The 21,235-nt window shown below is 43.9% G+C and overlaps 1 protein-coding gene across 6 annotated transcripts in view; it reads left to right on the top strand.

Moving 5' to 3' along the window:
- The first annotated feature begins 1,839 nt into the window (after positions 1–1,839).
- OPA1 (OPA1 mitochondrial dynamin like GTPase) overlaps positions 1,840–21,235 on the top strand; it is a 428,917-nt gene continuing 409,521 nt past the window's right edge. For all 6 annotated transcript variants that reach the window (XR_014970881.1, XR_014970880.1, XM_085635800.1 and 3 more), the window contains exons 1-3: positions 1,840–1,974; positions 11,816–12,131; positions 19,404–19,500. Coding sequence is in view for 4 of the 6 variants with exons in the window: in XM_085635800.1 (XP_085491926.1) it covers positions 1,946–1,974; positions 11,816–12,131; positions 19,404–19,500 (442 nt within the window). In the remaining 2 variants the exon portion in view is untranslated. The remainder of the gene's footprint in view (positions 1,975–11,815; positions 12,132–19,403; positions 19,501–21,235) is intronic.

Genomic DNA, 21,235 nt, shown 5'->3' with positions numbered 1-21,235 from the left:
GGTAATAACCATGTTGTTTGGCAAAACTTTCTAGTTGAGCTGTAATGAAGCCGCCTGAGCCTGATTAACTGTGATAGGAACAGCAGTCTCAATTGCCCTGTTGACAATCTGCTGCACAGAGTCATTCAGAGCGTCAACCAAATGGTCCAGTAGCATTTGTACTCCTCATCCTCAAAGGGGGCCCAATTTTTCATTATTGGCTGAAGAAAATTAAATGAAACAGATATAAAATGCGAAGCCTATCCCCGAGGGATTAAGTCAGGGGGAGACAAAACCCCAAGTGCACTGTCAGTGAGAGTTAAAGGCTCCTCAGCAGCTGCTGTAGTGGATTTATTGCAGCCCTTGCAGATCACAGGGCATCCAGAGCCTTAAACAATAAAAGAGCGTGCACTCCACCCACTTGGGCATCTCGATTTTTTCAGCCGGAGTCAGCGTCTCTGATCTGCGCTGCGAAATGCAAATAAAAGCAGTGGAAGACAGAGCGTTAAAGGAACGCCTTGGTTAGGAGGCATAAACGCAGAAAGGGGGAGACGTGTAGCCCAAACAAGCCTAAATACCCAGCTCAATTGGGTTACGCACGTCCCAAGGCTCAACCAGAAAATACTCTGCTGCCCCGATTAGGGAAGGCACCTAGGCTCCAACACCACTAGAAAGAGAAATCAGGGAAATGCTTATGCGGTCACTTAGACCGAAGGTGGGAATAAATACAACAGCTAACTTCTCTGCGACCCGGGAAAGAGCTCATGCAGAATGAAGGCAATAGTGTACCACATTGTTATAAACAAGTATTATAGGCACTCAATATCCTAATAAGGTAACAATAAAGAGTCACTTATCTTGGCTGCGAGCCGCAAAGAAAGAGGCTCTCAAGAGGGTGATATTGGTTCTTATATGGACTACTGGGCCATGATTGGGGGTTGTGAGCAGAGTATCATGGGACACATGGTTTTTGTTGGTGTTTAAACGTTTTTTATTGGCTGCTGTGTTTTTTCAATAAAAGAAAGAGACACATAATCGGAGCCTCCGGTCCTGAAACAGATTTCTTTGGTGCCACCAAACTCATTCCACGACTGCTTGTTCTCCAGTGTTAGTCCCCTTAGACAGTTCTTTTGTTTATCAACCTCCATGAGTATTTTCCTCTTTTCCTCTTCTAGTTTATTTCCTTCATATGTCACTTGTATAGTTATTATTCTGTTTTTGGAAACCAATGTCATTAGTATAAGATTAATGTTTCAATATTATGTTAGATGAAGATATTATAATATTTCCAGTTTTCTCCTTTCCTCTCTTTTCCCTCTTCTCTGCCTTTCTGTCTCCTACTTTTTCTTTCTTCCCTTCATTTTTCTTTAGACTCTTCTTTCTTACGAAAAATTAAAAAATATAAAATGCTATTTACTCTTTAGGTACAATTTTTATCATTGCTTATCCTTTTTGGCTTAGCTTTAGATTTAAATAGATTTATTATATGTTATTCCGCCAAATTGTATAATCAGTTTGCTTATCTAATGCTTCTTGTTTTACACCCATTGTTACATACTGTACCTGTGCTTATAATTATTTTAATAAAGCTCTTTAAAAAAAAAATAAACTAGATATGCCCTGATGTTTCCCGGAACTCTCCAGCAGAGACCTTGTTTCCAGCCGGACCCGCGCGCCCGACGCACCGCTGCCCTGATGTCTGATACTGGTCCGTCAGTCCTTCCTCTCTTTCTATGCCCTCTGCACCCGGAAGCTTCCCGAGGCAAATGTTTGCCGTTGGACCCGTGCGCCGGGTCTGACGTACTCTAGTCCTTCTTCTGTGTTTGCTCTCAGCTGTCCGTCCTCTCTGTCTATGGCCCCGGAACCCAGCCCCCCCGGTCCCTGTTTCCAGCCGGACCCGCTCGCGATCCCGGAAGTGCAGCTTTGACAGCCGGCGGCGCCCTTGTACCGGCCGCACAGGGGCAGCATGCTGCGGGCGGGGCCCTCGGGGGCCTGGTGAGTGCTTGAGCGGGGGCGAGGGAGGGGGCGCCGGTGCCTCCGTGGACTGGGGATGTTGGAGGGCTGGGGTGGGGTAGATTCCACCTGGGGAGGGGAAGCGCACCGGGGGCAGCTGCAGCCCCCCCGCAGTGTCACTCACTTTGACCGAGTCTCACCCGATGCTGCCGAGGTTTGTCCCGCGGCAGAGGCGGTTGGCCGCTTTGTAAACGGACAGGTGCACTCTGGGAGTTGTAGTTTTGGGTTTGGAGCGTTTCTCATGGGCTCAAGCACAGGTCCCTGCTGTCTCAAGCCCGGGGCTGGCTGAAGATGAGACCGCGGCAGGAGGGCCCTTTGCCCCAGATGTTATGATCCGCCCACCCTGGCAGGGACGGGGCGCTCCGTGGCACCGCCCTTTTTGTCCCTGGGGAGCTGTGGAGTTGGTGTTTGAGTAAAGGCAACGAGAGTCTCTGTTAAAAGGCTTTTCCTTATCATAGTAGCTGCAGCTCTTCTGATAATCATCAGATAAAAACGTGTATAATTATTGATGGGTAACAGTGAATTACATGGATGTTTTTCACCAATCTGTAATCCACTTTTTACCCATTTATACATTTATGCTATATATGGCCCCCAAGATCATCTGCCCCTACTTTCAACTGCTACGCAGAGGAGTAATGGGGAGCCAACCATAACATGGCCTCTGTTATGTATACCTATCCCAAAGGCTTACAAAAATGGCTTATCTACCATCCTTGACCAAACCCCACCACCTTCTCATAGAGCTGTGCTTTGTGCTTTCACTCAAACTAGACAAGCAGTGGCTGCACCAACAGGCTCTCGGAGAGCTCTCTCACCTGACCTGGTAAGCGTTGATGACATCACAACAGGCGGAATTGTTACAACGCAGGGGCTGCCGTTCGTGTGAAAATCTCCATCCCCCTAAGGGTCACCTCAAAGGAGGGAACTACTGACCTCTATGAACAGACTTGAAACGCCGTGGTCTCAAACATAAGGACATAGAAGATAAATCATAAGGAGATACCTAAAGACATATAAGTGGCAAAGTAGTGACTAAACAACAACACGAAGGATGGCACCGTAAGCTGCATTCTCACAACCATGATGCAGAGCACTCAGTTTATGGGAAACTAATTTAATCTAATCTTGAAAGCCGTGTGTAGAGCAATACAGTAGCGGGTGGTATATGAATGAAAACCATAGAAAGCACTTACCGCTATCCACACAGCAACATCAAACAGAAAATGTATCTCCCTCATCTTGCCCGTTACAAAATCACTAAGTAACAGGTCTTGAAGAAGATGGCATTTAAAGAGGATTAAGCCATCGAAACGCGCGTCGACCAGTTTGTATGACACACCTCAGCGTTCAGCACAGTATCAGAGGGTTGTGCGTTTCACCCCTGTTAGTTTCTTTCTGTGCATGCTGTTTGGCTCTGGGGTGGGTAGTATGCATGTTATGGATGATAGTGATATGAATGTGAAGTGTGTAGAGGTGTAAATGGTATGGGGATTTTCTGTCTTTTGGATATCTTAAATCAATGCTAATATTTGTATGTTTGGTTCTAACAGATATAACACATTTTCCCTTTATTTGGTATAAAATCTGCTTTCCCTAATTCAGTATATATATGCAAAGACTGTTATATATTTGTACGATTTGGATTGCTTTGTATATAAAAATAATTTTTTGTATGTTTTTTTAAAAAAAGAGATGAATTTCACTTGTATGCAAAAATGATGAAAAAAGTAATAAAATTAAAAAGACATAAACACAATGTGTATATAAGGCTGTTTGGTGCTTTTTATATGTGAGCCCACAAAAACTTGATAAAAAGCAATATAGGTCTAGAGGGATACTGTGCATTGTAGTCTTCTGTTTTCGTCCCCCTGTTCCCTGACCTCAAAATTAATCTCCTAGGGGGTTGCCTTATCTCATTTGATCACAACAGTGGGTAACCAGTTTTGTTACCAACAGTTGCTATGTCTTAGGAGGGGGTATGAAATTCAGAAACTGAAATAAACGTTATGGGCTCTCTATGAGAACCATACATAACAGAAGAGATATAAATCTGGCTTAACTTTAATGTGTAGTATTGGGAGGGAATGGTTATTTCTTCTTTTGCGTTCACCTTCCAGTGGCCTTCTTTTCTCTTCCTACCTGTGCATCTGCTGAGATGCGCAGGCAGGTATCTCGAAGGTATAATAAGGCATCACATCCACTCACAACTTAAATATTAACATGAGGCATATCCATGACTTTGAGGAGTTTCTCTGGACGCTCAAATGTTTCTGCAACAACTATTTAAAATGGGAGGGAAAGGAGAAAGATAAGGAGATAAAACAGCAGGGTCAGTGGTGTTTTGAGCTGTAATGGAGGGAGAGCTAGTAGATCTCTAAATAGAATCTTCCACGCCACCATGGTAGTAAATATTCTAACTGAAGATCCATATCATTATCCGATGCCTCGTTCATGACATATCCTTGGGGTCTCCTTTTAGCGTTCAAAACATGAGGAATTGGAGATTATAGCTTTTCTCTGTTCATGCATTCATCCCGTAACCTTTGATATCTGAAATTAGGGAGGGTTCTGGGTCAAGACTGGGCTCATCCTTAAGGGGTGGATATAGATTTTGCAAGTAGCATGGATGGCCCAACCCTTCTCTTCATTGGATATTGTTTCTCCTTCTGCTTTTTGAATGCCACACACTTTCATGTAGTGGATAGCTTTCTTCACCTGAAATGTTTGGTATCTTTGGAGTTTCCTGCCATACGTGATTTCAGCCAGAGATGCACCTGCAGTGGTGTAGGCATGTTCCAATACTCATGGAGAGTCTAACACAGGTCCTCAGAAACAGACAAGTTTGTGGTCTTGACAAACTGAAGAGCTTTTTTTTATAGTTCTCATCAAAAGCTCCATGATGTCATTAATTTGTGACCATAAATGAATAATATTACGCTATTTAAAATCATGGTGATCAGCAAAGTTTTTGAAGTCTTTGAAACAGAAAGGGGCACCATTGGCCGATTGTGAAATGTCTGTTATTTCAAAGTTAGAAAAAATCTTGTTGATAGGAGATATTACATCTTCTGCTTATGTGTTGGCAATTGTCATGATTTCAGGAAAATCAGAACGCTATTCTATGACGACAAGTAACTGTTCTATACTGATGAGATCCCAACAAATTGATGGTCACCTCACTCCAGATGTTGGAGGATAAATGGGACATCTGGTCTGGTTGTGGCAAAGTGCCTTTTCCTAAGCTCTGGCATATCTGGCTTGTATTTAGCATTGTCTCACATAGCTCGACAAGAACAGGGAGCCAGACAATCTGACAAACAGTATTTTGTTTACAGCAGTGCCACGGTGGCCTTTTGTGTGCAAGCCAAAATATAGGTGTGAGGTGCACTCCTTTGCTTACTCCTTCCTGATAATACTGTTTGCCAATGGTGCTACACCACAACATGTGCTGTCAAACATACGTCTGTCATAATCTTTATTTATTTTTATTGTTCTATATAGTGCAAACTTGACCCTGTGGGGTATCAGAGCGCTTCCCATTACAGCCATATATACTTCGTGTCTATTGTACATTTCGCACAAAAGCATTTACCGATTTAGAAATCATAACATTAACTTCATTCAGCGACGAAGATTGTGCACATTCATAGAATGCAAGTCTAGCGGATCCCATATTGCAAATTCGTTAGTTGACATCATTGACTATAAACCCCTAAAAATAGCGGGTGGGATGGAACCTTGGTACGAGATGTTTGTGCGCGGATTAAGCCAGAGTTTATAGGTGAGGCTGCGAGTTTGAACGGAAAAGGTTACGGGAGGAATTTGCTCATTAGAAATATCTTGGTTTCTTTCTTTAATCTTGCAGCGTTTGGTAATCTTCTGATACTTGGAGGTTGCGAGTTCCAGATTCTCTGTGCCGCTCCAGAGAATGCTCTGTCATGTTTTTTTTCTTCTGGAACATCGGTGGCTTCAGTTGTAGATCTCTGGCACTCCTGAAAGATATGATACCCACGGGAATCACCAATTTCTCAGCTAGATACCTTGGTGTATTGAGGTGTAACGCTTTGTGTGTGATACATGCTATTTTGAGTTGAATTCTGGCTTCGTATGGTAGCCAGTTCAGGGTATTCCGGTGGGGAGAGGTGTGGTCGAATTCTTTGACCCTGTTATAAGCCTTGTTGCTGTGTTTAGGCAGGCTTTTAGAGGAGCCGTTGTAATCTTATGAAACCCAGCGAGTGTAGTGCATCCGTATTCAATCCTTAAGATTACTTATGCCTGGACTGCCATTTTGAGATCTGCTGTTTCCATGAATGGTCTCAATTCCCTAATATAATTCTAGTGAAAATGGGAATTCTTAGCTAACGAGTTGATGTGGGCTTGCATGTTCAGGCTCTTATCAATAGTAATTCCTAGTGACTTGGTTGAATCCAATATGTTCGGGGTGCAGTTAAGTGCTGTGATAGAGCTGGTCCATTCTTTAACAGCGGTCAAATTTTTTTGTGGGGCATATAAGGAGGAATTCTGGTTTTTGCTTGTTTCGTTTGAGCTGATTTCTGGTTAACCATAGCATTGTTGCCTTTAATGCCTCGTTCATTTACTTGTTCTCTTCCAACGATGAAACCTTCATGTAAATCTGAGTGTCATCAGCGTACATGTGGAAAGAGATGTCGGCAAGGTGCAGTATCTCAAAGTGGTTCCATGTATAGGTTGTATAGTGACGGAGAGAGGGTTGAGCCTTGTGGAACTCCGGTCTGAGTGGGGGAAGAAGCTGATAGGTTATGAATCTTATGATTCACCAGAAATCAGTGTTCTGTTCCTCAAGAAGAACTTGAACCATTCTAGAACTTTCCCTGAAAAACCCATCCTGGTTTCCAGACGATCTAGCAACATCTTGTGGTTGACTGTGTCGAATGCTGATGATAGGTCAAGAAGGATTAAAAGGCATGTTTTGTTCTGGTCGAGGGCGAGTAAGGCATTGCCTACAATATGTAGTATTGCCGTTTCAGTACTACGATTAGGTCTAAATCCTGATTGGCAGATGTCTGGTAGATTGTATTTGGATATGTTTTGGCTTAGTTGTTGCTGCACACACTTTTCTATCACTTTTGCTAATAAGGGGATGTTTGATACCGGGCAAAGAATTGTAAGGGTCTGCGGTATTTTCTGTTGATTTTTTTATGATGGGAATGACTTGGCCCATTTTTAGGCAATCTGGGAAAGATCCCTGAGAAAGGGAAGCATTGATTATCGATGTCCAGCTGGGGCTGATGGAATGGTCGATGGCCGACACAAATTTTGCTGGCAGTGGATCGTTGTAATGGTTGTTTGGTTTAATGGCCGACAGGGTTTTGAAGCTGTCTTTGTGGTCGCAATTGCTATACTCAAGTAATTCAACCAGAAAGCAGTGTGCACTGTGCATATAGGTATCTCTAACAAATTAATTACCATTACTGAGATCTCATTGTATTTCTTCTCGTTATTTTCCCTTTTTACCATGATTCATAGTTGTATAATTCATTCACATTCATGAATGTACATTGTATTCATTATGATATATGCAAATGATCCTCTGACATACAGTGTGAAGTTGCATGAACATGTTAAAACCACATGACATTGATCCTGCCCAATGCATTTCAGGACTCTGGGTCCCTTCTTCAGGGACAATTCTGCAAGAGAAAAAAATTATACAAATTAATGTAGTACAAGGGTAGATCTCTATGTACAAACAATCTAATAACCCAATCATCTTCGATCTGCCACTCCAATAGTGGACTGAGCTTTAATTTTGTTAGTTCCCTTGTGCTTAGCGTACTGGTTTTCATGTGATGTAGCATAATAAACCAACAAAGGTGGTCATTGTATGATTATTGCGCTGATTCGAAGTATTTCAATTGCTGTTAGTCATGTCGAAATAAGTGCTAGACTTCTATAAATCACCATGATGTGTGATCACTGCGCATGCCAGCTGGCGCCTCATACCCGAGTGTGCTCGGTGTAATCTCGAAAATATCACCACTACTCGATAGAAACCACATGGACTGAACTACCTCGAGCTGAACTTTCTGAATACGCTGTACGAAATAACCAAACCTTAGGATACCACTTGTATTCCACAATGACCAGGATACGACATGGCCCAAACATCGATATTTGTATATGTTTTCACATTGACTGCTGCAATACGATCGACCTGAGACGCTTCTCTGCAAGTCTCTTCTGATTTACATTCAGAACCTAGCTGTATGCTCCATCTTTGGTTTTCGAAAATCTGATTTGGTTGCTGGAAGAATGAATGAATTGTAGTGGTCGCCTGTAAACAAAAGAGCTCATTTTAAATTGCCTTGGTTAACCCATTAAAAAAAAAAATGTACAACATGATTTCCAGGGCACCTTGCCAGGTGCCAGAATTATTGCAACCAATAAAATCTGATGCTAAGCTGTTTGGAATTTATAGGATGTGATCATTATAGTCAAGTCTGACTTTTTGAGGAATGAATTGTAGATTCTCCAAAATCTGCATGTCCTGGTAAATACCGGGCTTTTTACTTGTTAAATTATGGCATGAGCATCCTGCCTAATCCTAACAGGTGGTGCAAACTTTTCTACAAACAATAATTACTGGGTGCGAGAAACATCACACATATTTGCGATCTCTGCACAAACACAGTTTACCGTTTTTGGGGCCGTGTTTAATCAAGTCCTGTATCTTCATACAAGCCCGAGTTAAGACTTTTTCAAGCCACCAGATTTGTTTTGGTTGTCACCAAGTATAAGCGTTCTAAGGTGAGCGATTAATCTTGAGAAGTTCTTGGGGCTGAAGATTTTGAAAAAATTCCCAGTTTAAATGGAAATTGAGCCATGTCACCTGAATTCGAGAAAACCTTGTAAAACGTTATTTTTGATTATACGATGTAACAGCCCAATTTTACAAGCATCTCCCAATGGCACCCAACAGCGCCTAGAGACCACTTTGTGGGGTGGATGTAGCGCTGCCTATGAGCCAAGCAGATGGACCTCATGGCTAAATATGTTATAGAAGTTTATAATACTATAAATTGTTTGTAAAGCTCATGTTCTAGAAGCTCAAAACACACCTTGAGTCGAACGGCACAAAACCAATGCAATACAGAACAGACATGAAAACATGGGGTGTGAAAACTGCTAATGTTCATGGACATTAAACAAAAACTGTGGCAAAATGGAAGGTTGCATTCTACCGACTACAAGGGGTTTCTCTGTGTTACTATGATTTTTAAGGTCTCAAATATCTAAACTGTGCCACTGTCGTGGTTACTTGAAAGGAAAGCGGACATACTTGTGGACACCGGGGAGGTATGATGGCCTCTGGTCCTTCAGAGTGTGGCAGGGCTACAAGCCTATTAGCACAAGCACACTGGGCTCAGAGCGGATGATGAGGGTATCTGGAGCCAGCCACCTGCCTAACCATACATATGCGGGCGCAGGTCAAAAACTGTGCAATAAGAAAATGGATAAAAATACCAAACATCGAGGACTGTGCTTAGCAGGGAGAGTAACCATCTTACCTGTATGTCATAGTTGTCAGAGCCACCTCTAATCTCAAGGTGAGGATAGAACTTCAGGCTCCTGACTGAATCTCCTTTTTATTTTGGGTGGCTCGTGGCTTCCTCTGACACCAAGGCCATCAGAGCCTTCAGGCTCAGTGCTAGCCTGGAGCACGCTGCCTGTTTCGGGGCTTACACAAATGCCAAGGCCAGCAGCAGAGCTTCTGCTGAGCAGTCAGGCTCCCTCCTAGTCTGGAGAGTGCATGCAGCACGCTGGCTGGCTCAGGGCTTCCATAGATGCCAAGGACAGCAGCAGAGCTTCACTGAGCCTTCAGAATCAGTCATAGCCTGGAGAATGTGTGCAGCACGCTGGCTCGGGTCTTGCACTGATGTCAACGGCCACAGATGCCAAGGTCAGCAGCAGAGCTTCTGCAGAGTTTGCAGGTTCCCTCCTAGTCTAGAGAGTGCATGCAGCACGCTGGCTGGCTCGGGTCTTCCTTTGATGTCAAGGCCAGCAGCAGAGCCTTCAGGGTCAGTCCTAGTCTGGAGAGTGCATGCAGCATGCTGGCTGGCTCAGGGCTTCCATAGATGCCAAGGGCAGCAGCAGAGCTTCTGCAGAGCAGTCAGGCTCCCTCCTAGTCTGGAGTGTGCATGCAGCATGCTGGCTGGCTCAGGGCTTCCATAGATGCCAAGGGCAGCAGCAGAGCTTCACTGAGCCTTCAGGATCAGTCATAGCCTGGAGAATGTGTGCAGCGCACTTGCTGGCTCAGGGCTCCTCAGATGCTAAGGCCAGCAGAATAGCTTCTACAGAGTCTTCAGGTTCCCTCCCAGCCTGGATAGCGTATGCAGCACGCTAACTATTGCACCACGCTCACTGGCTCTGGGCTTCCTCAGACCCCAAGGCCAGCAGCAGACCATATGTAGAGCCTTCAAGTTCCTTCCTAGCCTGGAGAGTATATGCAGCATGCTCACTGGCATGGGGCTTCCTCAGATGCCAAGGCCAGCAGCAGAATTTCTGCAGAGCCTTCAGTCACAGTCGTAGCCTGTAGTTTATGCCATGCGCTGACTGCCTCGGGGCATCCTCAGATGCCAAAGATTGCAGCAGAGATTCTGCTGAGCCTTCAGGATCAGTCCTAGCCTGGAGAGTTTATGCAGCTCGCTCGCTGCCTCTGGGCTTTCACAGATGCCAAAGACCGCAGCAGAGCCTCTACAGAGCCTTCAGGATCACTCTTAGCCTTGCGAGTGAATTCAGCACGCTGGTTGGCTCTGCGCTTCCTCAGACGCCAAGGCCAGCAGCAGAGCTTCTGCTGAGCCTTCAGGCTCCGTCGTAGTCTGGAGAATGTGTGCAGCACGCTCGCTTCACACTCAAGACTCACCACAGCAACAATGGTCCCTGAGCAGCTCCAGTGTATATTGCTGTAGTCAGACAGTTGGACAGAGGCCTTCTCTCAAAATGTCCTGATTTCAGACCAGTCCGTCTGTGTCTCCCTTTCCTTCCTCCGAGAGGAGTCTGGGAAGGACATGTACCCAGCACAAAATGGGTCTACCTTCTAGGAGCTCTTCTGAAGGGACTCCACATAGTTTTTCCCCTACAGAGGCATGGAAGGAAAGTAAGAGGAGGAACAAGTTTTGGGGCAAGGGGTGGTACTCTGTGATCAGCACACACCATAAATAAACATGTATTCTGCTGTTGTTTGGTTGCAAAGTATGTGAAATGTGTTCTTATGTTCACAGAGTATGACGCCAGTGATGACTGTAATGTTGTTGAACAATACAGTAACAAAAAGAAATGGGGGACTCCTTCTCACCTCAGCTCTGGACTTCATTTTGCATGGTGAAGGAACCCGGTTGCAAATCTTTCCCCTACAACCAATCCGCTGCCACAAGCTAGAGCTCATGCCTGTGGGATCAAAGGGATCTATTCCATGTAGAGATTCCCTCCATTCTCAGGACACCCCAAGGACATGCCTGAGAAGCACTAGAACTGCACTTCGGGTGCCCCACAAACCCTTCAGAAAAAACAACATTTATGGGAACATCTAGTGAACAAAGAAACATGGCAGAGATGTTGCACCTGCTGTCCCTGGCCTGGACTTTTCTCACAAGTGTAGATTGTGAAATGCAAGTAGCTAAGTAGAAAAATCTCTTCTCTGCGTTTGATATTATTAAGCTGGTATTTCCTCTATCTGCTGAGTTTAGACTGCTAACTGCACTGAATTCCTTGTGCAACATGACCAATCCTTGGGTTTGTTTCATTCTTAGCTTCTTGATAAGTGTTTTTCTTTTCTTTTTAGTGCTGTTTGCCGGAGCCTAGTAAGTGTAGGCTGTGGAAAAAAAGTAAAACTACCGCTTCAAAAGCTGCATTTGGTTTCCCGAAGCATCCACCACTATCGTCCAGCTTTAAAGGTTCAGAAGCTTGTGTTGAGGCCGTCTGCACATCAATATTCCTCATTTTCTCGCCACCCGTTCCGAAGAACCAGACTCCTGACAGTGAAGCATGGGCACCAGCTTCAGAGACACTTCTGGGTCATTCGACTCGCATCTCGGCTTCTCAAACTTCGATATATTGTCCTGGGATCAGCTGTAGGAGGTGGATACACAGCCAAAAAGGTACTTTACTTCTGCATTTCTTGTTTTACTGGTGATGTAGTGGAAGGCACGTAAATCCAGGGCATGAGTCATCATCTTCCAGCGGAGACTTCCCCAGTCCCAGGTTTGTAAATATGGGAGGACACAAGATTTCTAGATGGTCTTTCTGAGAGGCTCACATTTCAATAAGTGTAAAGGTAAGCAGAGGCTCCATCCGAACTCTGTCCCCTGACAGTCCATGTAGACAATTGGTATGTAGTGTGTAGGCTTTGTTGTATCAGAACGTAAACACGAAGCCATGAAATGTATGTTAACCTCGGTATAACAAGAATTGTCCTTTAATATCTGTTCCCAATTATGCCTATTTCACACAGCTATGCAATGAAGTGTTGCATCTTTTTACGTCCAGTAACCAAATATTTGAGGTGAACAGGACTTTTGTGAAAGATACTGTAGGCTGTTATGATACTCCGTCCCATTTAACAAAGTCTAGTTGTTTAATCCTGCTCAGACATGGATTTATAGTAGTAGTCCCCTGGATAAATATCCAAGGCAAGAAGGACCCATTTGATTGGAACACACTAAAGTTGATGGAATGAATGCTTGCAATAAGTCTAACCACTGGCAATCACTCTGGATAGCACTCCAACCCAACCTTCTTTTGCTCTCCATGTCATCTAAGTTTGGACCCAGCCTTACGCAAATCAATCTTGACCCTGCTCCTATTAGGAACAGCCCAGCCTGAACTCTCAAGCCAGGTCCTCCCTGAACTGGATCACAAGCAACCCAGGACTAGTTTAGCCTTAGTTATGGGCTCATTAGCCAGGTACAGCTTGGTTCCAGTGACACAGTGAGCATGTGACCCATCTGATATGAAGGATCGGTATACATTCCCTGAACCAATGTTAAAAAATCTTTGTCTGAACCCCATCCGGACTATGGTATGAAGAAGGTACTCCCACTGTACTGTCAAATGCCTTCTTGGCGTCGAGGGAGATGAGCACCGTTTCATCCAAGTCTTTAATGTGCCAGAGAATGGGAAACCAGAGTCGTAGGTCATTGGGTGATGATTGACCCGGAACAAACCCTACCTGGTTGGGATGAATCAAGGCAAAAATACAGGTCTGCAAGTGAGTGGCCCAAATTTTGGCATCCATATTAATGAGCGATATCGACCTCTAGCTGTCACGGTCCAGTAAATATCTACCAGGTTTCTGGATAAAGACAATGAGAAGTCTGTTAAAGTCTGTGGCGAGTCTTCTACATTCCAAGGCTTCCTGAACAAACTTGCACAATAGCGGGACAGTTAGAGGTTTAGCCATCTTTCAGAATTCAATAAAATAACCATCTTCCCCCAGGGCCTTACCTGATCTCTTATGAGATGTCAGCCTCTAGACCCTCTTGCTCCATAGAAAGGGCTGGAATGTCTAAAGCATTTAGGGAAGTCCGCATGGGGGGGCAGGGCAATGAAGTGGCAGAGATTAGCAGGTCCCGGGAATGGGTGGAGATCACCTCGGACTAGGTGATGACTGAAATCAATTCCCGAACCCACGACTACCTCAGCACCTCGTGTCTCCTCCTCCAGTCACAGGAATGCATGGAACGAGTACTGCCAAGCGGCCTAGACATTCACATTCCGACTCCGGGGGGGGGGGGGGGGATTGCCAGATCTGTTCTCCTTTGTTAGTGCATGGCCGCAGTCAATCCACAACGTTTTCGGCTCTGGGTCCTTCAGCAATGCGGGAACCCTAGCCCGATGCTTCTATACCTGTCTGCGTCAAGCCACGACCCCATTAACTGACTTTAAGAGTTTTTAATATTTTACAAGTATAGCTGTAAAACGGAGATAGTTGATCTCTGCACTACTTAGCTCCCATTCTTAATCGACTTGAACCTACAAAAGTTAAACAGTGGAAAACCGCAGACCTAGCTTAGATCAGTTTGCGGCTGGACAACTACTGTGCATTAGACATAGGTGGATTGCCATGCAAATACCATAATGAGAACAGCCATGGTTCATTGGAACCAAGTGTTCAGGAGTTGTATATCTCGTTGTCCCAAACCCCACATATGTCATTATTTGAAATCCCTGCATGTTCACCTGACCACCAGAAATGTACATTTATAGACTGGGAGAAGGATGGACTCGGAATATTTTAACAACTGTATGATAATGCTCAACCCAAAACAGTTGAACATTGTAAGATAGATTTAGAATCTCATTAATCACAAACTTCAGCCTGTTCAAATGTGATATTAGGTCACAAACCCCGAGATGCAAAAAGGTGTTCTATACAGTATGTCATCATCAGTCTTTATTCGATTTAAAAATGAATCATAAAAGACACAAACATAAGACAAGAGCACAATATTTTGTCTGGAATATTCGGAATCATTGACACACCTAGAAAAATATTTAACGTAGGGTGCCAGTCCTTCATTTTCACAAAATATTAAAAACATATTATTGCTGTGCTGTATCTACGCCCATATGTTTATCGAAAATGTGACAACTGAGTTACAACTGTCGATCATCGTGCCTAATTTCAAGCTTGCATTTTATAATGCACAGGTTAATCAAACTTTCTCTAGGATGCCTAAATTTACAACAAATAGAGTTATAAACAAGGTTGTTACGTTTTGAAGCGTGAGCTACAATCACGGATTAGTTTCTCTTTCGCGTCCTGCTGAACTTGATGAATCCCAAACAGCTGAACCTAACCTTGGCACCCAACGAGCATTTATCTAACTGTAGCTGATCAATTAAGATGCGATTGAAATTCCACCTCCTCGTGATAATCACTTCTTTCCCTATTGCTCTTAAGTTGCTGTGTGAACCTGTGTTCTTTTACATATGCTTTTTATTAAGGCTTTTCATCTATCCAGCCTCATTTATCTTACACCACCACCATATATTTGCCAATTAACTTCTGTACGGGTTCCAAAAGTGTATTGTTCTTTTCAAAATATTGGTTCCTTACATATTTGCACCATCCATTCAAATTTGTTTGGGTGGCGCATGGTTCTGCTTTGTGAAACAGTAATATATTAAACTTCAGCCCGATGCCGTCTAATGGTGCACAAGGCTCGTTGTATACGGGTAAAGGAATAACTCTTGGCACCGCCCCAGTATGCCGCGCCTTTGTTCTTCCTCATCTTCCTCTTCGTGACGCACTAGCAGGTTTGCTCCTCAGAACTCAGTAAAACGTTATGTAGACATCATACAATTCACTTTTTTATTAAATACGCTCGTGATGGACTACAATGAAGAGGGCACCACATAAACAGTTACATATCCTGACTTCTCTAAGTCACACACAAGCTCCCTGCTCAGTTTTAGTTAGTTAACTCATGTGCCTCCTGCAGATAGGGTTATACCCCGGTAGTCGAATTCCAGCACATCCCCCAGTTTAGGTTTAGATTAATCCATTGCTATGCGAGGTTAATGTCTAAATCCTTTACGTTGACATGTCCACATTCTGCATCAGGTTGATCCTAGACACTATTACGGACGGTATCTTCTACGTACTGCAATATTTGAATTTTCTTGGTCCTGAACTTGGCTGGATAGGCTCTTGTAGTTTCCAGGCAGGCAACAAACAAGGGTCAAAGGGGTTGGGGCAAAGGACATCCTTGCGTCAGTGCTCTTCATATTTCAACACTAGTACCTTCTGGAATATAATAAGTGTACATTTCACACAACGTGCTGGCACATAAGCAGCACCTAACAGGACTCCTTCTAGAATCTAATTTTGAAACATTTCTGAATTCATAGTCCTGTATAAAGAGAGCAAATGTGAGCATAAAACCACAAGTTTTACTTGTTCTACACTGTAATTAACCATAATTAGTAAACCAGTGGGTCCTCGTGGGCCTCGAAGGCCTGAACTGTATTTGGGTTTGGGGCATCATCTTCCCATTTGCGATCCTGGACAGATGAGTTTGGCCACTTGAATCTAAGTGTTAGCAGGCACTAAAACGCGGATTATGCACAGACTTTCTTGAAGACGAGGGATCTATACCCTCCGTACGAGGATTGCGACTTCACTTTTTACTTTAAAATTGCTGAAAACACAGCTGGTAGTGTCTACCGAGCATAGCTCTTGCTGGGGACCCAGTGTGGGCAACTCCCTTCCACCTCTGCAGATACTTTATGGTTAGCATCAATTCATCCTCATCTATTATAACCCACTGGCTGCTTTGTCTAAGATCAACTGTGTCTACCAGATTTAATTGTAGGTAGAAGGGAAGGCCAACATTGCAGCACTGCCCAGTCTGTTCCTTTCTACCCTTTGTCAACTAATCAACTAAACCAATCTCATCTGACTGTTCTTTATATTCAAAGCTCTTATTCCATAATTTAATTTCTTTTCCATTTTTGTATGTTTCATCAGCTGTGCCTTCTAGCTCGAGTGACTCTCACAGATTATCCTTTTCTACTTCCTTTAGCTCTTCTGTGTGCTTATTTTTCTATAACAAGAATCAATCAGTCGCTGCAGACGGGCACTATTATGTGGGGTTGAAGAGAGCCCATCTCATTAGTATCCACACATCCCCCTAGTTTTGTTGGCTCTATCAACACTGACCAAAGTTGATACATTATTACAAAAGATGAATCGGATAAGGAAATGTTTGTTTGAAACGAGTTGTTTTTTTCCGGTCATGTTTACTTGTAGTTTTCTTTTGTACTATCTTCATCTTGCTAGCCGCACTAATGGCCCCATTCGTTTGGCTGATTCAGCCATTGAATCAGCCTGGCTGTGAGTAGTTTGTTCACTTCTCCAGGTTGTGCAAAAACTTACACCGGCCCACTATCCATCTGTGCAGTGCTGCAGCAATGCACTTTGGGCAGAAAGTTCACGTCATTGTGCCTGTACAGACTGGTTGGAGCCTTTGAAGTATGATGTGGCCATACAGACGCCAGGGACTGTAGCTAGGTGCTCTTCCAGGCCTCCTGCGCTCACCTGAGAGACATCAAACATGTTGACTTGTGATTATAAAAGACTCATTTCAATAGCAGAATGTCAAGATGACGACAATGTGTGCTCAACAGGTATGCCACGGATGGTCCATTATACCCGGCAGGATTGCTAGTACGTCCCCTGTGTGCTCTTTGCTTTCCTGGAGAGACTAGAAAAACAGCAAAGAGCAATGTATTGAAAGGAGGTTCTGTCCCACATTAAAAGGCCAGATGACCCTATATGCCTATTGGTAGATGTAGATTAAAAAACACAATGTTTTGTCACATCAAACGCAGGCAGTATTATTGGCTGTATCATATCGGCAGCGAAGTAGCTGCCACACCTCCGGCAGAGATCTGGTGGTATCCTGTCAGTACAGGTGTGATGCAATTTGGTTCCTGTTTGTAGCGCAAATTGAGTCACTACATAGAAGAGCTGTAACTGTGCCCAGAAGTATGCTTTCACTTTGACATAATGCCTAACCCAAAATATCTGCCTTTTACCCTTGCCTACACCAGTAGCAGGCGATCCAGGGTTGGGAGCCATTCACTGGCTATTCCATAAGCTAATATTTCATACAAGCACATGTAATAAGTTGACACGGTCAAGTCGTAGTTAGGCATAACATTTGGTATCCTAGCACCTTCTGAAAATAAATGTTAACGTTCATTTTCAGTCATTACGTCCTAGTTAGCAGTTAAAGTTAAAAAAGAGTGATAATACGAGTTAGTGAGGCAGGGAGCTGATCCTTACACTTCTGCTGGGAACTCGAGCACCAGTGTTTATTAGACTTTTGTAACACAAAGAAACCACATTCTGGAACCTTTCCGGCTGCACAGCCAATCTGGACTGTATGAATCCAATAAATCAAATATTCCCATAATTTTCATTGTACTCCTTGTTTATACCATGTCTTTTATCAACTTTTCATGTTATTTTAATCGATATTTTACTCATTCGTCTGTCATGCTCTGCCGAAGCACACCGTGAGTATGAAGCGGTGTGATGGGAGTTGAGAGATTAATGGACTCGAAGTAATATTCTGGGATGTCAGTGTTTTTAAAAACAATATCCGCACGCATGTACCGGTGAGTGGAGGGAGGACTGTTGGTACAGAGGGGATGATTAGTGTAATGTAGGGATAACAACTTGTGAAGAGGTTACGTAATGAGGGTATTAAGGATGGTTGTTTGAACCCAATTTCAGTGGGGGGTGAATAGAGTGGGTAAAATAAAGGTGGGGGGTGGAGCTGCAGACAAGTCACATGAATAAAAGAGTAAAGTTTAAAATAAACTGTGACAAGCATGTAAATTGGAGGAATTTCATGGAATGTAACTGTTTTTATGAATGCTTTCTACTGAAGTCAGCAAAGCAATAGTATACTGATGGTGGTGCTTGACTTTTTTGCTTTGTAGTTACCCCTGACGAAGGGAATGCAAATTCCCGAAATGCATTGGGTGAAGCCAATAAAGCCGTGATATGCAGAAACGTACACTCCTCTTGTGTTTGAGTTATGATTCAGAGCATGACAGACGAATGAGTAAAATATCGATTAAAATAACATGAAAAGTTGATAAAAGACATGGTATAAACAAGGAGTACAATGAAAATTATGGGAATATTTGATTTATTGGATTCATACAGTCCAGATTGGCTGTGCAGCCGGAAAGGTTCCAGAATGTGGTTTCTTTGTGTTATGTTTTCATTGAAAAGCGCAATGGGACAGGGCGCGTACCGTGCTTGCACGCCTAGATAAGCTAAAACAGAGAAATATGACGAACATTATGATAACTTCAAAAGGAAGGTGTGCATCTCACCACTCTTCAATGTTTTTCACTATTAGACTTTTGTACCATGTGTCGCCTGTGAAGGAAGAATCTTTACTGCATTGCATGCCAGGCCTGGCTCTGGCAGACACAGACACAACGAAACAGATGGAAATCATTGATTGCTCAGCGTTGAAACGGGAAGGGACGTTGATTGTGCTGTCCCCGCAGTTGTCAGTCCATGGCTCAGCGCGGAAACTGGGAGGGCCGTTGATTGTGCTGTTCCCGCAATTGTCAATCCATGGCTATACACATGCTTTATGCTTCCTGTGGCAGAATGCTCCCATGAACTAAACTTCTTGATTTGATACAAAGGATATAAGCGTTTCATTTATGTTCTATTTCATAGAATGTCTATTTGTACAGAAAAGCTCCTTTTTGTGTCTGTTTCTTGTAATGTTCTTCAGTTCTCCCCCAACTTATGTTTGCTCTCTGTTCCACCACCCTCTCTGCATGTTTCTGTAAACAGTTCCTCTTGAGCTCGTGGCTTGCTTCCTCTCTTTCAGACCTATGACGAGTGGAAAGATATGCTGCCGGACCTCAGCGAGTACAAGTGGATCATTCCTGACTTTGTGTGGGAACTCGATCAACACATTGACTTTGGTGAGTACATGATTCTGTAAAGCCGCTCCTACTCACTGACGTCTCTTTTTTAACGTCTCTTACTCTATTATCAAATGGAGGAAACCAGCGTTAGCGCTTTGGTAAAATAATTTCTAAAGTGAGGTACATTGTTTTGTTTAGAGCACTGTGACGGCGTGTAGCAAGGGGAGGGAACAACTATTCCTAGATTCCCCTTCCATAAGTTTAAATGTTTCCTCAAGTTTATCCCTTTCCCTGTTGTGGAGTTTGTCCTGATGTTATCCCTATACCTTAACCCCTCATCATTGCTTTTAAGTGGGTCCAGGTGCCGTTAGGTCCCACCTCCCATTTCATTGAGTATAAAGTGCTGTGTTTGGCCTTCCGTACAGTGTCTCTTGGCTGCGATGGATGGAGAAGCTGATGCCTCTCACGAGGGAGTTTGTTTTTTAAGTTCAGGGTCAAAAGACTTGGCCCACAGTCTCAGATTGGTGTGGATTCGATGGTGGCTTATTCTACAAGCAGAGTCAACGTATCACTGTAAGAAAGTGGATTATCATTTGGGGTGGGTGACTGCCCACCTCAAGAAATAATCCCTGCTCTTGTCAGGGTGGCCTCTCAAAGTCACTTAATGACACTGAGCTCCACCCCCAGTAGCTATGGCACAGTGCAGACAGGCTTAACTTTGGGCAATGTGTACATATTTATGTAGGACCAAAACAGTAATCAAGGCAGAATGCAAAACCATAGAAATCCCAAACTGAAATAGAAAAATAGTAACAAAACAAAATGTCAAGTTCAATAAGGGTAACTGGAGATATGCATTCCTAAAGTTTTAGGTAGAAACGGCGCCAAAAAACACTAGAGCCGATGATAGTCAAGGGCCACAGTAGACTGGGAACTACGCGGAATTTGAGACTAACCGCAATGGAGTGAAGGTTAGATACATCAACCAGGTTTGACCTGGTCAAAGATGTTGCCTTCTGACTTGGTCTTTTAAATCCCAATCCACCACTGGAGTACACTCCTGAGGTTCCAGGACCTTCGGGGAGGCACATAAAGCCTCACAGGAGTACACTCCTGAGACCCCAGAACCTCTGGGGAGGCACCTAGAGGTTCACATGAGTACATTCCTGAGACTCCAGGACCTCCGAGAGGCACGTAGAGACTCACAGGAGTACACTCCTGAGACTCCAGAACCTCTGGAGAGGCACGTAGAGGTTCACATGAGTACATTCCTGAGACTCCAAGACCTCCGGGGAGGCACATAAAGGCCCAGCGTGCAATGTGTCGGGGCAAATCCAGGATGTCAGTAGCCACCCTCTACTATTGGTGGGGCATGCCATCCTGGGTCACCGTCTTTGCTACCAAAGTTTTGCAGTTTGCTGATGAATGTTGCAGACTCAAGGAGCGTCGCGAGGGCATCACAGATTCTCTCGTACATCATGCCAGAAAAAGTCAAACTAGGATAAGGTGGTGCAAGATTGCAAAATCTCTGAAGTGCAACTACAGACAAACCTCGCACTCCACCCACCGACCAACCCCAATGATGGTGCACGCACCCTCAGATGATGGATGGACGACTGCGCCAACACCCTAGCCCCGCTGAAAAAGCAAACCCTCAAAGACACCAGCAAGAGAGCCAACTGGTTCACCCCAGAACTTCTAGCGTCAAAGCGCACCTGCCGGAAGTTGGAGAACATATGGCACAGTGTCAAGGGTTCAAGGACTCTTCTTAAAAGTATCTATTTTCTAACGA

This window comes from Triturus cristatus, chromosome 11 (genome assembly GCF_964204655.1).
Source record: "Triturus cristatus chromosome 11, aTriCri1.1, whole genome shotgun sequence".
In the NCBI taxonomy this organism is placed as follows: domain Eukaryota; kingdom Metazoa; phylum Chordata; class Amphibia; order Caudata; family Salamandridae; genus Triturus; species Triturus cristatus.
Note: the sequence above shows the minus strand (reverse complement) of the source record. Positions and strands in the feature narration are given on the sequence as shown.